This window comes from Passer domesticus, chromosome 26 (assembly GCF_036417665.1).
Source record: "Passer domesticus isolate bPasDom1 chromosome 26, bPasDom1.hap1, whole genome shotgun sequence".
NCBI classification, from domain to species: domain Eukaryota; kingdom Metazoa; phylum Chordata; class Aves; order Passeriformes; family Passeridae; genus Passer; species Passer domesticus.
In genome coordinates, this window is record NC_087499.1 from 4,938,103 (window position 1) to 4,965,655 (window position 27,553).

A 27,553-nucleotide genomic window follows, 5' to 3' on the forward strand; every position below is an offset into this window, starting at 1 on the left:
TGATTTGGAGTGACCTTTTGGCTGGACTTTTACATGGCCCCGGGACAGAACCAATTTCTTCCTGTAATGTAGAGACTGCACCTTGGGAGAGGCAGTTGGCCAGAAGCCAAGAGTGACAAAGCTATTGTAAGAAGAAGTAGAGGGAACAGAGACTGATGAGGAGGGTGTAGTGGAGCTCCCTGCCTTCAGCAGAGAAGAATCTCTGTTCATGAAGCCCCTCGACCCCAGGGGGTGAAATATAGGGGGGACAGGTGTCCCAAATAGTGAGAGGCTGCCACTTCTTGGAAGTGGGCAAGGAATTCTTAAAAGAACCTAAGAAGCAGTTTAGACCCATGGACAGTGGTAAAAACACTGGACATAGAAAGAAGATGGTCACTACAGCAGATTCTCTCTGGGCGGCTGCCACATGTGACATGGAAGCACAAGAAGTTCCAACTATGTTTCCTGGGGAGGCCCATAGTGCAAGAGAGAGACTCCACTCTCCTGGTGAACTAGGGGGAGGTTGTGTGAAGCATAGTATTAAACTGAGAATTGAGTGTTAGAGAGGATTGCGTGTTAGAGGGGTGGGGGGAGGAGGAGTGTTTTGGAGGTGTTCCATTGTGGATTGCTGTGTGTGGGCTTTTTTTCTTTTTTTCCCTTTTGCCTCCATGTTGTAAATTAATAAAGTGTTGTCTTTTCCCTCCATTCCCAAGTTGGACCCTGCTTTGTTCTGTTTCTGAGTCATATCTCACAGTAACCATTTTAAAAATATACCTTTCATGGAGGCACTGGCACTGTGCCAAGGTCAAACCATGACGGTACAATAAGAACACCAGTTGTATCCGTACCTGACAAAAATCCATCTTGTCCTTGTTGCTTGACCCAGTTTACGAGGATGCTGGGCCTGATTGACCATCTGAAGAGGGCACACGGGCAGAAAAAGGTGGTATTTAAGTGCTCAAAGTGTGGTAAGCAAAATCTTAATTACCACAGTATAGCGTGTAAAGGTACAAGTGTGTGTGGTTCCTACTGGCAAGTGGGTCTGTGAGGTATGCCAACGAGGGTTTGCCACCAAGATTGGCCTGGGCCGACACAAAAGGATACGACATCCTCTTGTGAGATATCTTGAACAGATTGATGCCTCCCATCCCAAGGTGTCATCATTGAGGGGGGCCCACAAGAGGGTATGGACTGAAGAGGAGGAGGCTCTCCTGGTACAATTAGCGGACATATTAACCAACTTATTGCGGAGCAGATTCCATGTAAACTCCTAAGCAGATCAGTGATAAGAGGCACCTTCTGGGGAGAGGTCCCTCTGTGAAAGATCAGATTGGGCTGGAATGCGTGAGGGAGATGGTACATCACTCCGGGTCTGCTAAACTGCCAAAGGAGGGACGGTTGAGGCTCCATTACCGTGATGCCATCAAAACTGGTTTATTGCCTGGCATATTTGCCAGGTATCATGAAGTCTTCAAGAAGGCATTGAAGGGTCAAAATCTGCCAAAGCTGGTGAATGAGGGTTTTGATGAGTTTCGAAATAGCCTGGGTGTGCCAGGCCAAAATATGAGATCTAGCAGGGGTTGAAAAAGGCAGATGGTTCGTGGTCGGAGTGCATCCAAAACAGCAACTAATTGGATGCGTAAAAGGGCGGTAAAAAGAGGGAAATTTCTCAGTTTTCAGGTGTTGTACGAGTTGCATAGAAGGCATCTGGCACCTATTATTCTGGACAGTACGGAAACTGTGTGGTTCCAGTTACCATCTGGGGTTGTCCACGATCACTTTAAGATACAATGGGATACAACTGGAGAGTTTGGTAGCTTGGCGAATTTCCCTCCGCATGCGGAGACAGATAACATCGTATTTGAAGGCCTGATTACTGAAAAGGAGATTGAGAAATACGTGAGTGAGATGGCTAAGTCCTCTGGTCCTGGGCCAGATGGGATTACTTTGGGTCATCTTAATAAAAGACCCGAAGTTTTCCCAGTTGACTGAGATCTTCAGCCTCTGGCTGCTTACTGGCACTATCCCAGACGCGCTGCAGGACTGCCGAACAGTTTTGATACCCAAGTCTTCCGAGGTGGTGAGACTTGGTTATATCAATAACTGGAGACTATCACCATTGGTTCCATGGTGATTAGGTTGTTCTCCAGGATCGCTACTGTGAGACTGTCTAGGGCATGTCCCATCAACTCTCGTCAACGGGGTTTTATTTGTGCTCCGGGTTGTGCTGAAAACCTCAAGTTACTGCAACTTGTGGTGAAGTATGCGAAAAGGGAGCATAAACATCTGAGGGTGGTGTTCGTGGACATTGCAAAGGCCTTTGACACTGACAGTCATCAGCATGTAATTGAGGGTCTGATCCAGAGAGGGATTTACTTCCATGTTGTGAAGTTGGTAAGGGAAATGTACAAAGATATCAAAACGTACATTTCCGTTGGGAGGGAAAAGACAGATCCCATTTACATTTGCTCAGGTGTCAAGCAAGGTGATCCCATGTCACCTGTACGGTTCAACTTGGCGATGGACCCTCTTCTATGCAAACTCGAAAGTGAAGGTGAAGGTTTCCATCATGGGAATTTAAAAATAATGGCCATGACTTTTGCTGACGATCTAGAGCTGCTGAGTGACTCCTGTGATGGCATGAATCGTAACATCAAAATTCTGGAGACCTTTTGTGAACTTACTGGTCTTCGGACTCAGGGGGAGAAATGTCATGGCTTTTATATCAAGCCTACTCAGGACTCGTATACTATCAATGATTGTCCCCCTCGGGAAATAAATAGTTCCCCCCTGAAGATGATTGACCCAGGGAGCTCAGAGAAATTTCTCGGCACATGGGTTGACCCCTGAACTGGCTTTGCAGATTCACGTTTGTCAGAGAAGCTCATAGATTGGTTACATCGGATTGGGAACTCACTCCTCAAACCTCTTCAGAAAGTCAAGATACTTAGGACTTATACCATCCAGAGACTAGTATACTTGGCTGACCATACCGAGGTGAGCGTGGGCCTTCTGGAATCCCTTGACCTGTTGATTCGTAAGGCGGTCAAGGAATGGCTTCATCTTCCACTGAGTACATGTGATGCCATCTTGTATTCGAGTTTTAAGGATGGTGGTCTGGGTATCATCAAATTGGTGGTGCTTATTCCAAGCATACAGGCGAGAAGACTCCATAGGTTGGCGCAGTCTTCTGATGCGGCTCTGCTGGGCTTTTTAAGGGATGAACATCTGGAATTGGTATATGAGAAACTGTGGGTAAGAGCTGGTGGAAGAAAAGAGTCCATCCCATCGATTTGGGAACCTATACCAAGGATAGAAGGCGGTGGTGATGAAGGCCAGTCAGAATGGGAGGTACCTATTCCAAAGATCCGCTACCCAAAACTGTGCAGTTGGTGGAAAATAGAATTTCAAAAGTGGATACATCTGGTTGCCCAGGGACATAGTATCGAGAATTTTGAGAATGATGACATCAGTAACGCCTGAATTAGGCACTACAGCGGCATACGTCACCAAAAACTTATAACGGCCCTACAGTTAAGAGCAAATGTCTACCTCACAAGGGAATTCCTGGCTAGGGGTAGACAGGAGAATTTTGTTCAATTATGCCGGCATTGTGCTGCTAGATTTGAAACTCTAGCTCACATTGTCGGGAACTGTCTAATTAGACAGGATGCCAGGATTAAGAGACATAATGCCATCTATGAAACTCCTAGCTGCAAAACTAAGAAAGCGGATTGGACAGTCTTCCAGGAACCATGCTTGTGGGATGAGGTTAACAAACTGTTAAAGCCAGATCTAATCTTTGTGAAGGATTCCAAGGCATTGTGGTTGACATTATGGTCAGATATGAGCACAGTAACTCCTCACTGAGGGAGGCTGCTGCAGGGAAGGCCAAAAAATATCAGTGCCTTCACCCACAGATACAACAACTGACTAATGCAGTGGACATTGAATATGTAGGCTCCGCCATGGGGGCCTGTGGAAAGTGGTACTGCGAGAACTCTGAGCTGCTTTCAGCCCTCGGTCTCTCTAAAACAAGGCTAGAGAAGACTACCCGGGCCCTAGCATCCAGAGTCCTTGTGTCTGTAGATATTGTACATATATTCACGAGCAAAGCCAGATCGATTGTACCTGTGTAACTTTACTATAGGAATAAATTAGGCCCCTTTCCCTGGCTGGTTTTTGCTGGACAGTGGAATCAGTTTTGGGTAGGAGGGGTTCATCCTTCATAACCGTGTCTTTCAAAGCCCATATTTTGGGCTTTAAATTCTAATCTGGACCTTCAGGTGGACAGGCCACCTTACTTAACCCGGAAAAGAGATCTGTATTATTTATATATGTTTATTAAACAGCCAAATGCCTCGTCATCTAATTAGTGACGTGCGTATGAACAGATGAATGAGAGTCCCACTGTCCCTACCTACTATCCAGCGAAACCACAGCCAAAGGAACAGGCTTGGTTCAACACGAGCCTCGTCATGCTGTGGGTGTTGATGCCTTATTGGGCACTGGGCCTTTTGCCAACCCAGATTTACAGGCAAGGTGGGATCCTTCAATTCTGACACAAGCTCAGCAAATAGGTGTGAGTGCTTTAATTGAAACAATGGAAATGGCAGCTCCAAAACAGAGATATGTTACTATACAACAAGGATTGAGAGAACCATGTTTGCAATTTGTGGAAAAGCTTGCTGCAGCTATTGAGAAACAGGTAGATGATGAACCTTTGCCACACAGATTGTGTATACAATTGGCTAAAGAAAATGCAAACCCAGGCTGTAGAAAGATTATTGACACCTTACCTGGGGAGCCCACATTGTCTGAAATGGTAACTGCTTGCTCAAAAGTTGATTCAGTAGAGCATAACATGGCAGCTCTTGCTGCAGTTCTAAGACCTCCATCAAAATGCTATAGCTGTGGACAGCAAGGGCACGTAAGGGCACAGCGTAATACCCAGAAAATAACATCTAAGTCAAATGCAAGCAGCAATACTATGTGCAATTGTTGTGCCAAATTTGGGCACCATGCTAAACAATGCAGGAGTAAATATCATGCAAATGGTCAGCTAGTGCAGGGAAATGGGAGGAAGAGCGCAAAGAAGCACGTGGGAACCCAAATACCCAGACAACCACAGCAGCAACTACAGGCCTTCCTGGTACTGCAAAGCTACCCATTTGTGAACAATACTCAGGGGTCCACAGGGACTGATATACCCACTGCTGACACAGTAACCATTTTGACAAAAGAAATATGCAAAGTTCCCCTCAATGCCTACGGTCTAATAGGATGAGGATTGAATGCATTTTTGATAGGGAGATCAAGTACCACACTTAGAGGTATTCATGTGCATTTAGGATTTATTGATGCTGATTATATAGAATAGATTCATGCTATGGTATCAATCGATGACCCCCCTGTCACTATTCAGAAAGGAATTTGCATTGCTCAACTTGTACCTTTTGGGGGTTCTGTTCCAAATACAGTGGACCAAAGTCGTGGCACAGGAAGTTTTGGATCAACAGGGGTACCTCAAGTGTTCTGGACTGAGAAAGTAACAGAAAACCATCTGGAAAAGACATGCATCCTCACAGCCAGTGGATATCATCCAAGAACCATATCAGTAACAGGTTTGATTGACACTGGAGCAGATGTTACAATACTGTCGCGACTTTGTTGGCCTCAATCGTGGCCTCTCACTCATGCATATTTTGGACTTATGGGGTTGGGTGGTGCTACAACAGGTGGCTTGTCAGCCATTGTAATTAATGTGAAACATCCTGATGGCCAACTGTGAGTGTCTGTCCGAAACTTCCCTCATTTTTTGCCTCTCGACCATCATGAAAGCCAAGACCACCGGGGAAAGGAAAAGATCCTGTTCTGAAAATCCAGGTCTGACTGGTCCACCAAGCCAAATTATTGTCTATGGGTGTGTTTGCTCAACTCATGGAACACTGCACCCAAGAAGGGGCAGTGTGCTCTCCTTCGCCTGCATCACCTAGCAACGCTAGTCCTGGAATTTCTCCACCCTTCTGACTTGGCTGGACTTTCTCTCTGGAATGACCTTCTTGGTGGTCACCACTAAAAGACCCTCCATTCACTGTACATCAACCACCGTGACAGATGGACTGAGATGGGAGAAGGTTCTCCCCTCAAGGACTGAGACATGCGACCCCTACATGGAAAAGCCCCCTCTTCTTCCCAAAAGGATTGAGACTGAAATCCCTACTGTAGGGTGAGGGAAGGCGTGCATGGGGACCAAAGCAAGTTTTGCAAGCGACCACTGGACCGAGAATACAATGGTTCTTGCCTACTGCTGATGGACTTTTTGTACGACGCCTGCTGCTGACGGACTACTGATAGACTTTTTGTACCCTTTCTCAATAGACTATTTTGAAATGTGTCCCCTTGCCCCATTCAAAAGGACTATAAAAGAGGTTAGAGCTGACTGATACCCTGGAGATCTCCCCTGACGTGAAGACGACAGGCTCTTCGTCGACCGGACTTTGAGGGACTTTGTCATCTACACGTCTGGTAGCTATACACCTCCTTGCCTTTCCTCTCTTCTTTTCTTTTCCTTATTCTTTCCCTTTTCTTCATTCCCCTTCTCTCTAACGCGTCTTTGCTGTGTGGCTATTCAATAAAAGTATATCTGTTTTGATTTTACTGCAAAATCCCCTTGTCGTGTCAGGTTTTGAACATTGAGATTAGAGAAAAAGAACCTTCACGAATCACGTCCTTAGGACGGATCGTGTCACCAACAAGTTAACATCAGACCCCACGTTGCTGATGCTCCTCAAAGATTGTGGGGACGAGATTGCTTACCTCAATGAGGTGTCAAAATTACTACGGATTTTTAATAGGGGCCACTGTGATGCAGGGCGGTGAACATCCAGTTGTAGCCTTGACACGGTTGACAGATAAACCTGTCTGGGTTGACCAGTGGCCCCTTACTACCAAAAAGCTTACATCCCTGCAAGAATTAGTCACAGAACAATTGCAAGCAGGACATACTGAAGAATAATTCAGCCCCTGGAATACCCCTGGTTTTGTAATAAAAAAGAAATCAGGAAAATGGAGAGTTTTACATGATTTACAGCAGACAAAGGCTGTAATGGCAACAATGGGAGCTTTACAACCAGGCCTTCCTACACCTACAATGATTCCACAGGAATGGCAAATAGCTGTCATTGATTTGAAAGATTGTTTCTTTACTATTCCACTGGCTGTGCAAGACAAAGAAATTTTTTTTGCTTTTACTGTGCCTTCCACAAATCATGCTGAACCCAACAAAAGATATCAATGGAGGGTACTCCCCCAAGGCCTGAAAAACTCTACAACTATTTGTCAATGGTACGTGGGCACAGGCCTTGTCAAAAGTGCAGGAGCAATTATAATAACTGCTATTGTTATCATTAGATGCATGATATCTTGTTGGCATCTGAACAACAAACAGTTATCAGCTCTTAAACAATGTGCTGTTACAAATTTGAAAGCCTTTGGTCTGATCATTGCCTCAGAGAAAGTACAGGAATACATGCCTTGGAAATATCTAGGGATGTTGGTGACTCAAGTTATGCCTCAACCTGTGAAATTAGACATTGGTGTTAAAACTGTTACTGATGTACAGAAATTGGTTGGTTCAATAGGTTGGACTCAATCATATTTAGGCATAACCAATCATCAGATGCAACTATTGTTTGATTTGCTATCAGGGATCACTTCCTCTACTGATGAGATGTTATGAGTAGAAAAGTTGTCCCTTTTTTTAAGTTGTAGAGTTAACAAGTTAAACCAATTGCTGTTGTTAATAACTTCATGTTGTAATCACCTGTTGTTAATAATTTTTCTTCAGTTACCTGTTAATGGTTAGAAATCAGCCCAATTGTCCCCCTGCGGCTTCCCAGAGGATTGGCACCTGAAGGCTGCAGGTAGTGGTGGGGAGGCGACGTCAGAGCTAGTATGCAAATGAGGAAGCCCCTCACCAAATCTTGAAAAAAACCCTAAAAACAATGAGCCATCACGGAATTAAGAGATCTAAGTGATGTCCAAAGGTGAGGAACTTAATCTTGTGTCTATTAAGATCCTTTTTGCCTCTCACCATAACTTAAAAGGAGGTTGACTAGAAAGAGGATATTGAATGTCAGACTGAAAAGGTGGAATGTTCTAATCTCTCATGAGGACGGAAGACCCAGATCTTCCAGCATACCAGCAGACACAGCTGCATCATCATCCTCCTCCTCTGTGCCATTCCTGGCAGCAGGGGTGGCATGGGCACGACCCGTCATTTCTTCCCACTCAAGCCGATCTTTTTAATAAAGGCATTAAAAAGGAGAAAGATCTCCTGCCATATTCATTTCAGTTGGGGTCTCTTCAGGAGAGCCATGCCTGAAGAGGACACCAGGACTGGGATGGCCACCCACTCTGGACCTGCAGGACAGGTGGCTATCAGGACCAGAGATCGGCTTGGGACCAGTGATGCAGAGGAGCACTGGACTGGTGAGAGTATCCAGTGGTGAGAGGAGGGGGCGAGCGAGTGGTGTGTGAGTGAGACAAGGGCGAGCAGCTTGGCTCCTCGAAGTGAGTGAGGACCCCTCAGTACCGTGGTTCCGCACCCCCGCGAGGGGGCCGGCCGGGAACAGGGGGAAGCGAGTGGAATTGGTGATTGAGGCGCCTCCAAAGGGGTAAAGAGGGCCCCCCTCCAGGCGTACAGAGGAAATAGTGTGTGAGTGGCACGCAAAAGCCCTGATACAAATCCTAACGAGGGAAGTTAGGCAATTTAGAAAATCAGGCAGTTTTGTTTTTAAGTCCTGATGACGGAGGTCAGGCATGAGACTCGGCAGAGGAAGCCGATCTCGAGTTTTAAAAATCCTGATAATGTAAGTCCTGACGGGGGACGTCAGGCAAACTAAAAATTGGGCCATGGTTTTGTTTTAAGTCCTGATGAAGAAAGTCAGGCAAAATCACAAGTCCCAAGAAGGATTCGGGCAAGTCCAAAAGTCCTGCAGGCAAACAAAGTCCTGACGAAGGAGGGAGGTCCGGCAAACTCAGCCTCAGAGGCTGGGGTCTCAAGGTTGTTTTTTTTGTTGCGTCTCAGTGAAGGGAGGCCAAGGTCTGAACAAAGCCCTGACAAAAAGGGGTCAGTCAAATTGGAGTTTCGGCAGAGGAGGCCAGGACTTCTCAAACAGGTTTTCTTTGGTTTTTTTTGAGTTGACTGTCAGTATATTTCCTTTAGGTAGAGGCACCATTGTGATTATTTTTTGAGGCCCGAAAAAATGGGACGATGTAATAGTAAGAAGAGAGGCCAGAGACTGAGGAATATAACCCCCCAGAGTCCCTTAGGTGAACTATTAGAGAGATGGGGCTCTAGAGAGGCCACAGGGGGATTAGATAAGGTGAAGATGATTCACTACTGTTTAGAAGTCTGGCCAGAGTTAGATGTGCAAGGAGGATGGCCGTGGTGTGAGACAAAAGACAAGAGAAAGTGCCAACAACTGAGTCACTATCTGACAGCTCGAGAGAATACTGATCCCGGGCAATTATTATATGTATCTTGTTGGTTGAAGAGTGCTATTGAGGATGAAGGAGTGTGAATTTGTAAGGTGCAGAGGAAGAAAGAGGAGAATGAAGGAGGGGATGCTGGAGTTAAAGAGATTAGTAAAAGGTGGGACCCCCTGGACTACTTGCCTCCTGATGTCCCTCCAACTTATCATTCTCTCCTTCAGGCACATCAAATGGCAGATCCGGCTCTTCCCCCGGCTGCCATTCCATTACCGCCTCCTCTAATTCCTTCTTCTACCTCTTTGGCTTCCTCTCTGGTAGACCTGGTAACATCCCTGGTGGCCATTCCCTTACCACCCCCTTCGACTCCTTCAGTTGTTTCTGCACCACCACTAGTGCCTACTCCACCTGTTGCACTCTCCACCCCTTCTCCAGCTCCACTTAACATACACTCAGGCTCTTCTCCCCCTCCTACTGCTGTCCCTTCACCTCCTCCTAACTGGGACACAAATGCCTCCTTATCTGGTAACCTCTTATCACCGGATACAGCTGTTGACCTACAGCAAGTCCAGATTAATGCTAATACCCCTCAAATTAATAATTTTGTGTCTGAGGATGGGCCATACTGCAGTATCCGATCCAGGACCTCCAAGGTAGAGAGACTTTTTCCCCTCAGAGAAGTTCCTATGGGAGGAGTTGGCTTTGTGAAGAACGCTCCTCTAACCACTTCTGACGTCAGGATTCAAGAAGGAGTTAGGGAATTTAGTTGAGGACCCTGTGGGCATTGCCAACCAAGTGGATCAATTCTTAGATCCAAATATCTACACTTGGGGGGAGATTAATTCCATTTAAATATATTATTTTCCCCAGAAGACGTCCGGATGATTAGAGTTGCTAGCATAAGAATTTGGGAAAAAGATAACTGTCCGGGACCCCGAGTGCCATCAGGTGAACAGAAATTGCCACTAGCTGATCCCAACTGGAACCCTAATCAGGAGGAAGGGAGGAAGGCCATGATAGAATACAGGTCTTTCATAATTCAGGGGATCAGAGGATCAGTTCCCAAAGGAACTAATACAAAATTGGCATTTGAGGGTGCACAAGAGAAGGATGAAACTCCTGCTACTTGGCTTAATCACCTAAAGAGGAACTTCCAGTTGTACTCCAAAATAGACCCAGACACCACAGAAGGTCAAGTGCTACTAAAGGTCCAATTTGTTACTAAATCTTGGCCTGATATACGGAGAAAACTGGAAAAGATTGAAGATTAGCAAGAGCAGGACATTAATGAGTTATTGAGAGAAGCATTGAAGGTGTATTTAAGGAGGGAAGAAGAAAGAGCAAAGGCCAAGGCTAGGATCCTGGTCGCTATAGCTAGAGAAAGTGTGGAGGAAAGAAACTCTATCCCACAATCCAAGGTAACAAAAGAGTGGGCAGGTCCACTACCAGGAGCAGGCAAGGATAGGCCAGTACCACCAAGTACAGGAGGAATGGAGAGACCTCAAGTCCCTTTGAGACAAACGCGCTGCTATAATTGCAGAGAGACTGGGCACGTTAGGTGGAAGCCTTCTCAACTAAAAGGGAAACAGCCCAGGTCGTAGCAAGAGTAATCTTGGAGAACATTGTCCCCAGATATGGAATAGTGAACACCATAGACTCAGACCAAGGTCCACATTTTGTGGCCCAAAATATAATTGAAGCTTTAGGAATAAAATGGACATTACATACTCCGTGGCATCCCCAGAGTTCTGGGAGGGTGGAGCAGATGAGCAAAACTCTCAAAAATGTATTGACTAAATGGATTGAAGAAACAAAAATGAATTGGCTAAAGTGTTTGCCCCTAGCGCTTTTGCACCTCAGAACAAGGCCCTGGTATGATATAGGGATTTCACCCTATGAAATGATGTTTGGACTGCCATTCTTGTTAACGCCCTGTAGCACAGGAGACTATTTGGAAGGAGAAGAAGCTACCAGAAAATATTTAGAAGTCATTGGAAGAACCCTGGAAGAACTTAGAAAAAGAGGATATGCCCCCCAAACCTCCCCTCTTGACACAAAACTACATAACATTAAACCAGGAGACTGGGTTTTGATAAAATCCTGGAATAGTGGACCATTAATGCCTAAATTTGAAGACCCCTTTCAGGTACTCCTCATTGCTAATTGGGCTGTGTGGACCAGAGAAAAGGGTTGGACCCACATCACGAGAACTAAAGGACCAGTCATATTTCTATGCCCCGGCACGTCTGGGCTTGTCCCCACGCGCCCAGCTGCAACATCCAGCTAGCCAAAAGTGTCTCTGGGGTGAAACAACTGTGACAGTTGCTGCTATTTGGGTCAGCAGCAGGGGTGAGACAAGCCAAGGCATGTCCCATCCACAATACTGGCCCTGGAAATAGAGGCAATGGCTGCTCTCAAGGCCTGGGTGGTGGCGGCCAGCAACAAGGTGCTGGTGGCTGTGGATGGGTGGAATGTAGGAAAATAGTGATGAAGGTAATCTCACCCCTAAGGAGTTACAGCTGTGCTAATTATCAAGCATTAGGAACAGGCCTGCCCTTAATAGGCCACAGCTAGATCCAATTAGGATAGGAATTGTAAAAGAGTAGGTTGGCTGCTCAAGAAGTTAGATGGAGTTTGTTGGCTGTACTGAGAAGAAGGAGTCAGTGCTGTGAGGAGCTGCCCAGGAGGGATCACCAAGAAGGTACGAAACCTTTGCAATAAGATGGCAACAGATGGCCACTATGGCCAGGAGAGAGGCTGTGGTGTTCACCATCCGAGGGATGGCGGCCACCAAGAGGAAACAGCAGGTGGAGGAAGCCCTGGGGAACTTGGTGGCTGCGTGTCACAAAGCCACTGTGTTCTCCTGGGAGCTGCACTGCCAGCTCAGGGCCATTGAGGCCACCCTGTAGTGGACAATGGACGTGTCATTCGATGTCCCCAATACCTTGCTGGCTGCGGTAGATGAGGCTGAGCAGCTGTGGGAGGAGAGCACACACAAGTTCATTTGTAACCTGCTGGGAAGACTTAAGGAGATCCATTATCTCTTCTTCAGTCCCTCTGGTGGCCCTGGTGGCACCAGTGGCCCTGGTGACCAGAGACACTGAGTGGGACCAGACACTGCTGGGACCAGGAGCAGCACCAGGTATGGGGCCAGGGACACCCCCAGGGATGCTCCCATGGTCTGAGGGGGACACAAAGAGGATTTGGGGTTAGGCTGTTTTAAACGAGAGTTTAGGGGAAAAGAATCAGAATTTTGGGGGAAAATACAGGGAGTTTGGGGGTGGAGAAATGAGAATTTGAGGAAAAAAATGATAATCTGGTTTGTTGTATGGGTGAATAAGGTGAGAAATTCATGCATCTTTTATTTCCTCTGGAAAGCAGGTACATGGATTCAGAGCTATCACACCCTAACTGGATGTTTTTGGGGTTACTTTAATATGGCACCTCCTGTAAGGAAATGACACCGGGGCAAATTTTCTCCCAATCCTTTAACCATCTCTTTGGATCTGCCCCCCCAGTTTTTGAAGGGATCAGATCCACCCTAAAGACTAATGATATCATACAGTGGCTGTTGTTGCTGATAGGCTTGTTCTATTTAGCATGTAGAGATAAGGGAAGATTAACCTGGATAACCACCCTGACACCTACCCCAGAGACAAGGGATGCTGCCCCAGAACCTGAGCCTGCCCCACAGCCCACCTCAGATATAAACTACCCAGATTGGATGGGGGTTCTGCTGAAGGAGATATACTCCTTTAGCATCTGTCCCATCTTGTGTATTTCCCCACCTGGTGAGAAGCTCTCCCCTTGACTTGAAGAGGGAGAATCTAACAGTGCAGCAATGGAACCAGCAAGGGAACCAACATGTCCTGGTTCCAGCTGAACTGCAAGGGCACTCACAGCCAGCAGCAGCTAGCCCTGTAGAAACAAGGAGATCCAAGATGAAATCAAAGCATCCAGGTAAGGAAGGGCCCTCACAACCCACAGGAGACCCAGAGGTTGCAATCATCATTGAGTCCCTGACGAACGAAAGTCTCCAAAATCTGCACAAAGACATTGTACGATGGGGACATGAGGCTTATACAACCTGGCTACTTTGGGTTTGGGACCTTATGGGTACAGGACTCCAGCTGGATGGTAATGAGGCAAGGAATTGGGGACCCTTGACCCAGGACTCAGGTGTGAGTCAGATTTTTGTAAGGGAGCCAGGGTCCCTTTCCCTCTGGGAGTGGCTTTTAATGAATGTCAGAGAGAGGTTTGTCCACAGGCAGAGAATGCAGGAGCACCACCATAGAATGTGCTGGAAGACCCCTGAGGAAGGGATCCAACAGTGTTGGAGGTACTCTTTGGGAGGGATGGACAGCATGATAATGATCCTGACAAGGTCAGGTGCACAGGGCAAATGTTGTGGAGTTTGGCAAATCCAGGGCCATCTCAATACACCACCTTTACTGCAACGATCAATGCTGATACCAACCAAGGGACAGTGGGCTCTGTTGCCAACAAGCTCAGAAATTATGAGAGTGTGATCAATAGCCCAATGCAGGCTCATGCCCCTGCAATGGTCAAGGAGCTCTAAGAGGAGATGAGGGAGGTGGTAAGGGAGGAGATGAGGAGGAACAGTTCCCACATCACACCAGTGCAAGTCACAGACCCCAAAGTCAGAGCCCAATGTCCCCCAGCTAGACAGAGAGGGTACACACCCCAAGAGCTGACCTGTGGTTCTCCCTGCATGACCATGGGGAAGACATGGGAAGGTGGGATGGAAAACACACTTCTGTCCTGGCAGCACGGCTGCATCAATTCAAGAGAAAAACACTAACCGAGGGAGTTCCACTAAAGTAAAGGCAGCCTCAACCTCCCATGACTGAGCTGCCAGGTATGATCTGTCAGTCCCCCTGGAGGTACCTTTAGCATATAGCCCAGAAAGAAATAATAACCAGTATTAAGTTTTGTTTTGTCGGGCCAGGGTTTTATGAGCCTTTAAAAGAGAACTTAATACACAAAGGATAGCTCAGCTATTACCTTTGGAGGCAAATAATGAGCAGGATGGCTTCTGCTGCAGTGTTGGAAACAAAACTGTTTAATAAAAGGAAAAACAATAAACAGAAAATCCGATCCAGGTACAGAGGTCTGCTCCTGGTAAAACACCTTCACAAAAGCCTCGTAGTTCTTTTGTCTTCTCTTTTTCTACCTGATGGCCCAGGCGGGATCTTTTGGCTCTCATCCAATTAGGTGACCCCAAGGTTTTAGTGAAGTCTCTGGGGTCCTATAAGGTGGCTTTTCACCTGATCGTTGGGAGAAACTTCTGGGCCTCCTTCCTTTTTTGGGGGACAAAGGCTAGTTTGTCCCTCTCTCATTGGGGGCATCCCCCTACACTCCTTCAAACCAGGGTTAGGGGGACCCTGCCTGTAGCCAGTGTTAGGAATATAAGTAGTAATTCGTGGAGATAAATAGTGTATAAAAATATATATGTGAACAGAGTAAACTGGGGAGAGAAAAAGGGGGTGGGAAATCCCTTCGTTCCCTTTAGGTTGAGAAATCCAACAGGATGACGAGATCACAAGACCTCGAAACCGCAGCAGATGCACATCTCAGTATTTGCATCCAAAGGGAACTCCAGCTGCACCAGGGATGAGCATTCATCAGCACCTACGCCCAAAGACACCAGGTGCTGATGGCCCAGACAAGATGCCTATCTGTGGGGATCAGAACCATCAACACATGGAATCTGAATGCCAGATTCCGGGAACCAGGGAAATGGACCATTCTACCCCCGGACGAGGCTTTGTCCAGAGAAAGAAACCACCTTGAATATGAAGAACTCAAAAGGAAACAAAGACTTTCTGACGCAGGCCAAATAAACTGTATAAAAACTGCTACCTTGCAAGCAGTAGGTGTGGATGGGGAGCTCTAGGTACCAGTTGGTCCTTTCCTCACGTTCACCCGTATCAATTCCCGGGGGTGATACGCTGGCCATTTCGGTGGTGGCTGTCGAGACTGTTTTTATGGTCGTGAAATAAATTTTATTTTTCATATTTTTATTAAAATTGGCTAATTCGCATTTTTTATTTATAACAGTGATGAAGGTAATCTCACTCCTAAGGAGCTACAGCTGTGCTAATTATCAAGCATTAGGAACAGGCCTGCCCTTAATAGGCCACAGCTAGATCCAATTAGGATAGGAATTGTAAAAGAGTAGGTTGGCTGCTCAAGAAGTTAGATGGAGTTTGTTGGCTGTACTGAGAAGAAGGAGTCAGTGCTGTGAGGAGCTGCCCAGGAGGGATCACCAAGAAGGTACAAAACCTTTGCAGTAAGATGGCAACAGATGGCCACCATGGCCAGGAGAGAGGCTGTGGTGTTCACCATCCGAGGGATGGCGGCCACCAAGAGGAAACAGCAGGTGGAGGAGGCCCTGGGGCTCCTGGGGAACTTGGTGGCTGCGTGTCACAAAGCCACTGTGTTCTCCTGGGAGCTGCACTGCCAGCTCAGGGCCATTGAGGCCACCCTGGAGCAGACAAGGGACATGTCCTTCGATGTCCCCAAGACCTTGGTGGCTGCGGTAGATGAGGCTAAGCAGCTGTGGGAGGAGAGCACACACAAGTTCATTTGTAACCTGCTGGGAAGACTTAAGGAGATCCATTATCTCCTCTTCAGTCCCTCTGGTGGCCCTGGTGGCACCAGTGGCCCTGGTGACCAGAGACACTGAGTGGGACCAGACACTGCTGGGACCAGGAGCAGCACCAGGTATGGGGCCAGGGACATCCCCAGGAATGCTCCCATGGTCTGAGGGGGACACAAAGAGGATTTGGGGTTAGGCTGTTTTAAACGGGAGTTTAGGGGAAAAGAATCAGAATTTTGGGGGAAAATACAGGGAGTTTGGGGGTGGAGAAATGAGAATTTGAGGGAAAAATGATAATCTGGTTTGTTGTATGGGTGAATAAGGTGAGAAATTCATGCATCTTTTATTTCCTCTGGAAAGCAGGTACATGGATTCAGAGCTATCACACCCTAACTGGATGTTTTTGGGGTTACTTTAATATGACACCTCCTGTAAGGAAATGACACCGGGGCAAATTTTCTCCCAACCCTTTAACCATCTCTTTGGATCTGCCCCCCCAGTTTTTGAAGGGATCAGATCCACCCTAAAGACTAATGATATCATACAGTGGCTGTTGTTGCTGATAGGCTTGTTCTATTTAGCATGTAGAGATAAGGGAAGATTAACCTGGATAACCACCCTGACACCTACCCCAGAGACAAGGGATGCTGCCCCAGAACCTGAGCCTGCCCCACAGCCCACCTCAGATATAAACTACCCAGATTGGATGGGGGTTCTGCTGAAGGAGATATACTCCTTTAGCATCTGTCCCATCTTGTGTATTTCCCCACCTGGTGAGAAGCTCTCCCCTTGACTTGAAGAGGGAGAATCTAACAGTGCAGCAATGGAACCAGCAATGGAACCAACATGTCCTGGTTCCAGCTGAACTGCAAGGGCACTCACAGCCAGCACCAGTCACCCCTGTAGAAACAAGGAGATCTAAGATGAAATCAAAGCACCCAGGTAAAGAAGGGCCCTCACAACCCTCAGGAGACCCAGAGGTCACAATCATCATTGAGTCCCCGACGAACGAAAGTTTCCAAAATCTGCACAAAGACATTGTACGATGGGGATGTGAGGCTTATACAACCTGGCTACTTTGGCTCCGGGACCTTATGGGTACAGGCGTGCAACTGGATGGTAATGAGGCAAGGAATTGGGGACCCTTGACCCAGGACTCAGGTGTGAGTCAGATTTTTGTAAGGGAGCCAGGGTCCCTTTCCCTCTGGGAGTGGCTTCTAATGAGTGTCAGAGAGAGGTTTGTCCAGAGACAGAGAATGCAGGAGCACCACCATAGAATGCGCTGGAAGACCCCTGAGGAAGGGATCCAACAGCTGTGAGAAGTGGCAGTATTGGAGGTACTCTTTGGGAGGGATGGACAGCATGATAATGACCCTGACAAGGTCAGGTGCACAGGGCAAATGTTGTGGAGTCTGGCAAATCCAGGGCCATCTCAATACACCACCTTCACTGCAACGATCAATGCTGACACCAACTGAGAGACCGTGGGCTCTGTCACCAGCAAGCTCAGAAATTATGAGAGTGTGATCAATAGCCCAATGCAGGCTTATGTCTCTGCTGTGATTAAGGACTTCAAAGAGCAGATGAGGGAGCAGATGAGGAGGAACAATTCCTATATTGCACCAGTGCAAGCCACAGGCCCCAAAATCAGAGCCCAACATCCCCCAGCTAGACAGAGAGGGTGCACCCCAAGAGCTGACCTGTGGTTCTCCCTGCATGACCACGGGGAAGACATGGGAAGGTGGGATGGGAAACACACTTCTGTCCTGGCAGCACGGCTGCATCAACTCAAGGAGGGAAACACTAACAAAGGGAGTTCCACTAAAGTGAAGGCAGCCTCAGCCTCCCATGACTGAGCTGCCAGGTATGATCTGTCAGATCCCCCTGAAGGTACCTCTACCATGTATGCCCAGGAAAGAAATAATAACCAGGGCTGGAGGGGTCCTGCCTCAAACCAGGAAGAGGCACGGGAAAACTGGAATTCTAGACAGTGTGGATCCGATGGCCTGGCACATCAGAGCCACAAAAATAGCAAGTGTTAGTTGATAGTGGTGCACAGTGTATGTAGCATTAGCATTAATCATGTTATAATAAGCAGCCCAGCTCAGCTCCATGAAGCAGCCTCTGGGCTGACTGACAGAAGCTCACAGCCAATGCAAGCTCTCCTAAGATGCAGACATTGTATTGGTTCAGAGTCTGGGGGCACAGAGATAGACCAAGGAGCTGTCTCGACCTGGGAGTTTGGAATGGGCTATAAAAGGCTGCTGGAGGCAATAAACGAGGCTGTTTGCTGATGACCAAAGGGAGTTTGTCATGTGTTGTGTCTCAGAGGGACAAACACCACAGGATATTAATGTAACAGTAGTGGGGCTTGCTCGAGGCTGCAATGAGTTCATCAATTTCATCTTCCTCGGGGCTACTTGAGCCAGAACTCTCTGATTCGGCGGACCCTGTTGTACCATATAATCTATTTTGCCTACCCCCGGTCCTAGGAAGCACCACGCAGGATTTGCTGCGTCTTTTAACCCCGTCCGCCTCCGTCTGTGACGTCATCCCCCGAAGCCGCTCCCCGGCGTTCGGGGTTGCCATGGAAACTGACAGGGCTGAGAGCCGAGAGACTCCTCCCGCCATGGGAGGATCCCTCTCCGCCCTCCCGGTACAAGGCTCTGCCACGGCTGCTCCTCTCGGGGCGGTGCCGGGGGCTGCACCCGCCATCCATCCCCTCCCCTCTCCCGGTACAAGGCTCTGCCCCGGCTCCTCCTCTCGGGGCGGTGCCGGGGGCTGCACCCGCCATCCATCCCCTCCCCTCTCCCGGTACAAGGCTCTGCCCCGGCTCCTCCTCTCGGGGCGCTGCCGGGGGCTGCACCCGCCATCCATCCCCGCCCCTCTCCCGGTACAAGGCTCTGCCCCGGCTGCTCCTCCTGGGGCGGGGGCGGTGGCCGCAGTGGGGGCGGTGGCGGCGGCATCCCCGCCTGCCAAGGCTCGCCTTTCTCCTCCTTCACTGCCCGGGACCCCGTCTGAGCTGCGCCTCCCCCGCCCCGATCGTGGCGGCGGGGGGGGCGCGCCTTGGCCTGGCCCGACCCCACCCTCAGAGCGGGAGCAACTCGATCTAAGTCTTCTTCCCTTCCTTTCTTTTACTTTTCTTGTCCAATATTGGCTCTTTTTTCCTTTTCTCCCCGTTTCCCTTTCAGACTAAGGCATGCTCTCCCTTTTGCTTTGCTGCCGGGCTCCACTGCCCTGCTGACACCGTGAAGAGCCTCGCATACTCCAGCTCACCTGAGCACCCTGAGTGTTCATCCCGCGGTATACGGGAAATCAAACCTGATATTAATCTCTCATCCAAACTCGGGCTTCGTCTGATTGTCCTCTAGTTCATACCGATCTAGTTCAGATCTTTTCTGAGAGTCTAGTAAGTTTGCATTTGAAAAACGAGGCTCCCCCCAACCCCGTAAGGGCTCCCCCGTTTCTCAGTACTAATCCCACGGGAATGCCTCTCGGGATATTATCACTACAACACTCGCAGCAGAATATACACACCGAATTTTAACAGTGACGAGGAGCAATTCAAAGCAGCAGGGAGGGAGAGAGAGCGGCATTCAAGCCCCAGAGCGATGCCCGGCCCCAGAGCGCGGGCCTCACGCCGAGCCCAGCGCTGCGATCCGAGCCCGCTGCCCACAGCGCCCGCCCGGCCTCAGCCCGGGCACAGCGAGCACCGCCCGCCCTGCAGAGCACAAACACCCCTTCCACCGCACCCACCTCGCGGACACAGCAGCCCTGCAGCCGCTCACGCCTCGCTCGCGGCTCCCGAGCTCCTCGGCCTCGCTCACCCTCTGCGCCGCACCTGGGCCCCGCCGCCGCCGCGGCCTGGGGGCAGCGGCTGCGCCTTCCTCTGCCTCCGCTCCAGCCGGGCCCCGCTGCCCCGGCTCCCTCCGTGCCCGCCGCTCCCTGCTGCCTTCACAAGGCTGACCTGCAACAGAGGCCAGGCACACACACACAGTAAAGCGGGCATTTCTTAAAAGGCCTCCATGGGTGCACCTTGGGCAGAACAAGAGCCCAGCCAGGGCTGCGCCCAAGATGAACCCGAAATGGCCACAAAATGGACGATGGGTCACGAGGTCTGTCACTTTTATAAGTTCTGGGCCATTTGCATGTTGGAGTTCATTGTCCAATTATAGCTTTAGCTGATCAAGTCCCATCCTTCTTGTTTTTCTCTCTTCAGTCCAGGTTGTTTATGCTCTTGGGCCTGAGGTTTGGATTATTTGTCCTTGGGTTCCCAGCTAGAGCAGGAATTGTTTTGTCTCCCTGCTCTGGGAACAGAGCTCACCATCCCTTAATATGAAGCCCAGACCCAGAGAGTAAAGCAGCCCAGAATCTGAAAAACAGAAAAGCCAAAACCTGAGGCATCAAATGCATGGGATGCCCCCCCCACTCACCAAGCCTCCCCCTCGGCACCCCCCGGGCCCCCTCCATTGATTGAAGCCCCCCAAAAAGCCCCCAGTCCCTCCTCCCTCAGCCCCCCTGAGCCCCTGGCCTTTGTTCTCACCTGGGAAACCCCAAATGTTTGGGAATTCTCAACTATGAAGCCCCAAATCCTTGGAAACCTCACCTGGGGCCCCCAAAACCTGACCTGGGCTCTCCAAAGCCTCACCTGGGCCTCCCAAAACCTCACCTGGAACCTCCAAACATCACCTCAGACCACCAAACATCACCTGGAAACCCCCAATATCTTCTCAGGATCCCCCAAAACCTAACCTGAGTTCCCAAACCTCACCTGGAGCCCCCCAACACCCTTCCAGGATCTCCCCAAAGCCCCCAAGGATGTTCACAGACTTCATCTGGGATTCCCAAAACCCCAAAAACACTGGTGAGAGTGGGACAGAAGTGGTGGCACTGGGTTGGTGGCACTGGAAAGATGAGACAGAGGTGGCGGCACTGGGACAGCCCTGGGGACAGAGGGGTGGTGGCACCAGGATGGAACTGGGGACAATGGGAGGGGACTGGTGGCACTGGGATGGGGACATGAGGAAGGGACTGGAGACACTGGGCTGGTGGCACTGGGGTGGAACTGGTGACACTGGGACACAACTGGAATGAGGACACTGGGATGGAACTGGGGACTCTGGGCTAGTGGCATTAGGATGGAACTGGGGACACTGGGATGGAACTGGTGGCACGGGGCTGGTGACATTGGTATGGGGATAATGAGGTGCTGGCACTGGGCTGGCACTGGGAGCACTGGGATGGAACTGGGAGCACTGGACTGGTGGCACTGGGACAGGACTGGGGACACTGGGCTGGAACTGGGTTGGTGACATTGGACTGGTGGCACTGGAATGGTGACAGTGGGACAGAACTGGTGGCACTGGGCTGGTGACACTGGGATGGAACTGGGGACACAGGGATGGTGGCACTGGAATGATGACACTGAGTTGGTGGCACTGGGGACACCCAGCCCTGGGGACACTGGGGTGGTGACAATGGGACAGAACTGGTGGCACTGAGATGGAACTGGTGGCACTGGGATGGAACTGGGGACAGTGGGAGGGGACTGGTGGCACTGGGACAGGGATACTGGGACAGGGATAGTGGAACAGGACTGGGGACACTGGGAGGGGATATGGGGATGGAGACATCAGGAAGGGACTGGCGACACTGGGCCGGTGGCACTGGGGTGGAACTGGTGGCACTGGGACACATCTGGTGACCCTGGAATGGAGACACTGGGATGGAACTGGGAACACTGGGATGGTGGCATTGGGATGGGAATGGGGACACATGGATGGAACTGGTGACACTGGGGACAGAGGGGACAGAGGGACATGGGGGGTGACAGGGGGATGGAGGGGACATGGGGGGTGGCAGGAGGGGACAGGGGGTCGCAAAGGGGACAGGAGGGCATTGCAGGAAGAGGGGGGTGGAGGGGACCGAGGGTGGCAGAGTCCCACATCCCTCATTCAGCCTCTAACTCTCACCCAAGTCACATATCACACTATTCTCCATTATCTATCTCACATTCTTGTAGACTCCAGTGTATCTTGAAATCCTTCTTGAAGCTTTCTCCATGGGTAAGGGTCAAAGGCAGTGCTTCTCAGGGGGTCAGGGCCCCTCAGAGCAGGCAGAGAAATATTCCCTGTGCTCTGGGTTCCCACAGAGTTTCTGATAGACACTGGAGTGGTGCATTTGGGGTTAAATACTGCAGAAGGGAAACTGAGTCACAATACTGTACATGTTGTTGGGGCGACCGGGGTAAGCAAAACACGGCCTTTCTTTGCACCTTTAAAATTTAAATTTTATTTATTAAATTTTATTTATTAAATTTTATTTTATTATTTTTATTACTAATTTAATTTTTATTTTATTTATTTTATTTATTAAAATTTAAATTAAATGTTTCTTTCAACCTTTACAAAAGTGGGAAAGCACTGGGGAACTCATCAATTCCTCTATATGCCCAACTCCCCTAAACCATTGCTGGGGAGGGATTTGCTAGAAAAATTGGAAGCAGAAATTACATTCAAAAAAGGGAATGGGCATACGAGCTGTAATTCCTGAATCCAAATTTGTCCAAGTTCTGCACTTTTTATACAGGAAAAATGTAGTGAAATCCCTGCTGAAGCTGAAAATCCAGTCAATCCAATAGTGTGGGCCAGTGATATCCCCAGGGACTTCACCTAAATCCCCTGGGACTGAGCCTAAATCCCCAGGGACTTCACCTAAATCCTCTGGGACTGAGTTTAAACCCTCTGGGACTGATTTTAACTCCCCTAGGATGGAGCCTAAATCCCCTGAGACTGACCCTAAACCCCCTGGGATTGACCCTAAACCCCAGGGATTGACCCTAAACCCCCTGGGACTGACCCTAAACCCCTGGCATTGACCCTAAACCCCAGGAATTGACCCTGAACCCCAGGGACTGACCCCGAACCCCCTGGGACAGACCCTGCACCCCCGGACTGACCCTGCATCCCCGGACTGACCCCAAACCCCCCGGACTGACCCTGCACCCCGGGACTGACTCCAAACCCCCCGGACTGACCCCAAACCCCCCGGACTGACCCTGCACCCCGGGACTGACTCCAAACCCCCCGGACTGACCCCAAACCCCCGGACTGACCCCAAACCCCCCGGACTGACCCTGCACCCCGGGACTGACTCCAAACCCCCCGGACTGACCCCAAACCCCCGGACTGACCCTGCACCCCCCGGGACTGACCCCGCACCCCCGGGCGGAGCCCGCACAGCCCAAACTCGGGAGCTTCCCATGGCCTGGGCCGGTCCTGGGGCGGTGACGTCACCGTGCCTGGCCCCGCCCCTTTCCGGCGCTCGTCCCGCGGCGGCTCCGCCATTTCCGCGCGCGCCGCTGCTGGGGCCGGTTCTGGGTCGGGACCGGCGCTTGTCCTGAGGCTCCTCCGCCACCGGAGCGGCCCCAAGGTGTCCCCAGTGAGCATGGAGAACCAAGAGGTGCGACGGGGGGGCGGGGGTGGGGGACTGGACGCGTGGGGTGGTGAAAAGAGGTAGTGGGGGATGGGGGGACACGGAGGGTGGCAGAGGGGGCGGGGGGGTGGCAAAGGGACAGAGGGGACAGCAGAGCCCTCCAGGGAGGGGACAAAGGGGACCCGGGGAGGGCACAGGGGCCACCGCAGGAGGCTACAATTGCCAGCAGGTCCCTGACACCTCCCCTGTCCCCTTTCCAGGTGTCCCCTCCCCAGCTGCTGGAGGCTCTGGTGGCCGTGGTGGCCACCCTGGGCAAGGTGGCGGCCGCTGTGACTGGGCCACACAGGGGCGTGTGGCAGCGAGTGTCCCCAATGTTCTTGCCCGTGGACCTGAGGAGATTCACCTGGAACGTCCATAGGACCCTGGACCACGGCAGTGTCACTTCCCAGGGCCACCGTGGTGTCCCCTCCCTGGGCCAGGCCCTGGCCACCCTCGGGGCCACCCCTGGGACCACCTGGGCCGATGTGAGAGCTGCGGCCAGCGCCTGGCAGGAGTTGGTGGCCACGCTCAGGGAGAGCTGGGACCGGCTGGCCTTGGAGGCCGCTGAGCTCTGTGTTGCCTGCACGGACGTGGCCCCAGCCCGGGCCAGGGACCTGTGGTACAAGACCGCCCGCCGGGGGACAGCTTGGCACAAGCTGGCGACCATGGCCCGGCGGCCACCGGTGGCCCTGGACAGGGAGGAGGAGGTGACCTGGGCAGGGGCCACACGCGATGCCTGGGAGGCAGTGGCCACCGACAAGGAGGAGCTGGCCACCAGTGAAGAGGACGAGCTGGCCACCAGCGAGGAGGAGCCGGCCAGCAGTGAGGAGGAGCTGGCCAGTGACGAGGAGCAGGCAGCTACCAGCGATGAGGAGCTGGCCACCAGCGACGAGGAGGTGGCCACTGATGAGGAGGAGCTGGTGAATAGTGAGGAGCAGGTGGCCACCAGTGAGGAGGAGGCAGCCATGGGAGAGGCCATGGGAGAGGCCATGGGAGAGGCTGTGGTGGCCGCCAGCCGGGCAAGGGTGGCCGCCAGGAGTGGCCATTGGGCAGAGGTGGCCCTGGGGCCACTGGAGCTCTTGGTGGACGCGTGTGACAGAGCCACCATGTTCATCAGGAATATGGATTACTGCTTCTGGGAGATCGGGATCATCCTGAACGGGACAAATGAGGCGTCCCCCAATGTCCCCATGGCCTTGGTGGCCAAGGTGGCCGAGGCCGAGGGGCTGTGGGATGCCAGCGCTCACCTGGCTGAGGATCGCCTGCTGGGAATACTTGAGCTCATTGACAACATCCTCTTGAGTCCCTCTGGTGGCCCAGGTGACCCTGGTGGCCCCGGTGGCCGCGCAGTGGCCAAGCAGTGCCAAAAAGCCATGAAGCACATCCCGAGGCTGCTGTGGGGACAGTGATGTCACTGCTGTGACATCATCGGGGCAGTGATGTCACTGTGGAGACCTGTGGATACTCAGGTGCCACCAGCTCCTTGTGTCACCAAGAGCCCCTCAAGTGCCACCAGTTCCTCATGTCATCAGGAGCCCCTCAACTGCCACCAGCTCCCCAAGTGCCACCAGCTCCTCGTTTCACCAAGAGCCCCTCAAGTGCCACCAGCTCCCCAAGTGCCACCAGCTCCTCGTTTCACCAAGAGCCCCTCAGGTGCCACCAGCCCCTCGTGTCACTGGACTCTCATGCAGGAGAACCTGCTGGATCCCTTGGGGCTCAGTCCTGTCCCCCACCGCCCCGTTATCAGCTGGGACCCACCCTGTGAGCGGCCAGGATCAGAATTGAAATTTTTATAAAAGTTTGTTAAGGGATAAAATCCTGGTGCTAATTGCCAATAGCTCCCTGTTAATTAAACCATGTTCTTTATATTCTGTTACATCACAGAGATTCATGCATATTCATGAGAGTTGGTGCATATTCATAATATATTATTGATCTAAAAAATAATATATATATATATATGAGTAATAAAATTGAAATATATATTGTATAAAATATTTTACAATAATATATTTTCTACCAACATATTTAGAGATAGAATTATATTTATTATTCAAAACAATATTTCATATTAATATTTTATATACATAAACATACATACATTTTCCTATGTTCTATATAAATTCTATTCAAACATTCCTGGGAGTTCAGATGTACTTTGTTTGGTTTTAACCCTTGACTTGCCTCCACACCATCTTGTGCATTAAACCAATTTATTTTATTTCTCCTTGCGGTTCCATCATGTTGTGTTTTCACTCTCTGGTGACGAGAGAAGAATTCATAAATTCTACTTTTTTTTTGCTGTTTTGGCACTGGGATGGGACTGGGGACACTGGGACACAGCTGGGAACACTGGGGCAGGATGGGGGACACTTGGATGGGACTGGGCTAGTGACATTGGTCTGGTGGCACTGGGACAGGGACACGGACAGAACTGGACATGGACACATGGGAGCACTGGAATGGGGACACTGGGACAGGATGGGGGACACTGGGATGCTGGCATTGGGATGGGACTGGGGACACTGGAGTGCAACTGGGGACACTGGGACACAAATGGGAACACTGGGACAGGGACACTGGGACAGGAGTGGGGGCACTGGGCTGGCACTGGGGTGCTGATGTCAGCATTAATTAATTAACCAGAACACTACTTGAACATTACCAGAGCAAATGTCCAAGGAATGGCACCTGCCGGAAAGAGGTGGGACGAGGTGACATCACCCCCCAGGTGCCATGGCCCACTGGTGGCCCGCTGGTGGCCAGGTGACACCAAGATGTCCCCTCGCCCCACCGGGCCAGTGGCAGGACACGGCCACCGCGAGCAGGGCCATCAGCAGGTGACCGTCCTTGGCCACCACCAGGGGCACTGCAGGGACATGGGGACAGCACACAGGTGGCACCAGGGACACGGCAGTGCCACCAGTTCCAGTGGCACCTGTTCTGTCCCAGGCTGGTGGCACTTGAAGGGCTCTTGGTGACACGAGGAGCTGGTGGCACTCCAGTGGCCACAAGCCTTTCCAGTAACATTACTGCCCTGATGACATCACAGCGGTGACGTCACTGTCCCAACATCAGCCTTGGGATGTCCTTGATGGCTTTTTGGCACTGCTCGGCCACCGTGCGGCTGCCAGGGCCACCACAGGGACTCAAGAGACATTTTTCAATGACCCCAAGTGTCCCCAGCAGGTGATCCTTGGCGAGGCGGGCCAAGGCATCCCACAGCCACTCAAACTCGGCCACCTTGTCCACCAAGGCCTGGAGGACATCAGGGGACACCACACTTGTTCCCTTCAGGATGGCCTCAATGTCCCTGAGCCACCACTCCATGTTCCAGTTGAACAAGGTGGCTTTGTCACACGAGGCCACAAAGCGCTCCAGTGGCCCCAGGGCCACCTCGGCCCAATGTCCCCTCCTGGTGGCCACCATTGCCCGCCTGGTGGCCACCACAGCCTCTCCCATGGCCTCGTTGGTGGCTGCCACCACATGGGCATCATGCGTGGCCATTTCCCGGGCCACCTCCTCCTTGTCCAGGGCCATCAGGTGCTGCTCCATGACCAACTTCCTGCAGGCATCACGGAGCTCGGTGACCTCCCTGGCCAGCTGGTCCCAGCAGTCCACGAGCTTGGCCACCAACTCCCGCCAGGCGCTGGCCACAGCTCTGATATCAACTCAGGTTGTCCCTGGGTTGGGCCAGAGGGCAGCCAGGGCCCGGCCCAGGGAGGGGACACTATAGTGGCCCAGGGAGGTGACATCACTGTGGTTCAGGATCTTACAGATGCTCTGGGTGAAGTTCTTCAGGGCCTCATGCAGGGAGTCTGGGGGCTCATGCAGGAACTTGCCCCTGTATGACCCGGTCACAGTGTCCGCCACCTCACCCAGGTTGCCCACCACATCCACTGTCTTTTTCAGCTGTGTATGGTAGACCTGGAAAAGGGACAGGGGAGGTGTCAGGGATCTCAAGGCACTTACAGCCTCCTGTGG

General features: G+C 50.9%; 1 protein-coding gene and 1 long non-coding RNA gene across 3 annotated transcripts; one reads left to right on the top strand and one right to left on the bottom strand.

Annotated features, from left to right (window-relative positions):
- Nucleotides 1-1,388: 1,388 nt before the first annotated feature.
- LOC135286352 (uncharacterized) lies at nt 1,389-18,633 on the bottom strand. Of its 2 annotated transcripts, XR_010350714.1 has the most exons (7): nt 18,577-18,633; nt 16,867-16,996; nt 15,358-15,474; nt 13,263-13,392; nt 4,779-7,976; nt 2,973-3,207; nt 1,389-1,855 (listed from the first exon to the last, which is right to left on the bottom strand). It is a non-coding gene; the product is annotated as an uncharacterized LOC135286352 (long non-coding RNA). The 2 variants fall into 2 exon arrangements; XR_010350713.1 differs by having other exon boundaries at nt 16,867-18,621.
- A 4,770-nt stretch (nt 18,634-23,403) lies between these two features.
- LOC135286335 (uncharacterized) lies at nt 23,404-25,796 on the top strand. The gene is made up of 2 exons (XM_064399464.1): nt 23,404-23,557; nt 23,791-25,796. Exons 1-2 carry the CDS (start codon nt 23,543-23,545, stop codon nt 24,976-24,978), a joined length of 1,203 nt encoding a protein of 400 aa, XP_064255534.1. The 5' UTR covers nt 23,404-23,542; the 3' UTR covers nt 24,979-25,796.
- The last annotated feature ends 1,757 nt before the right edge of the window (nt 25,797-27,553 follow it).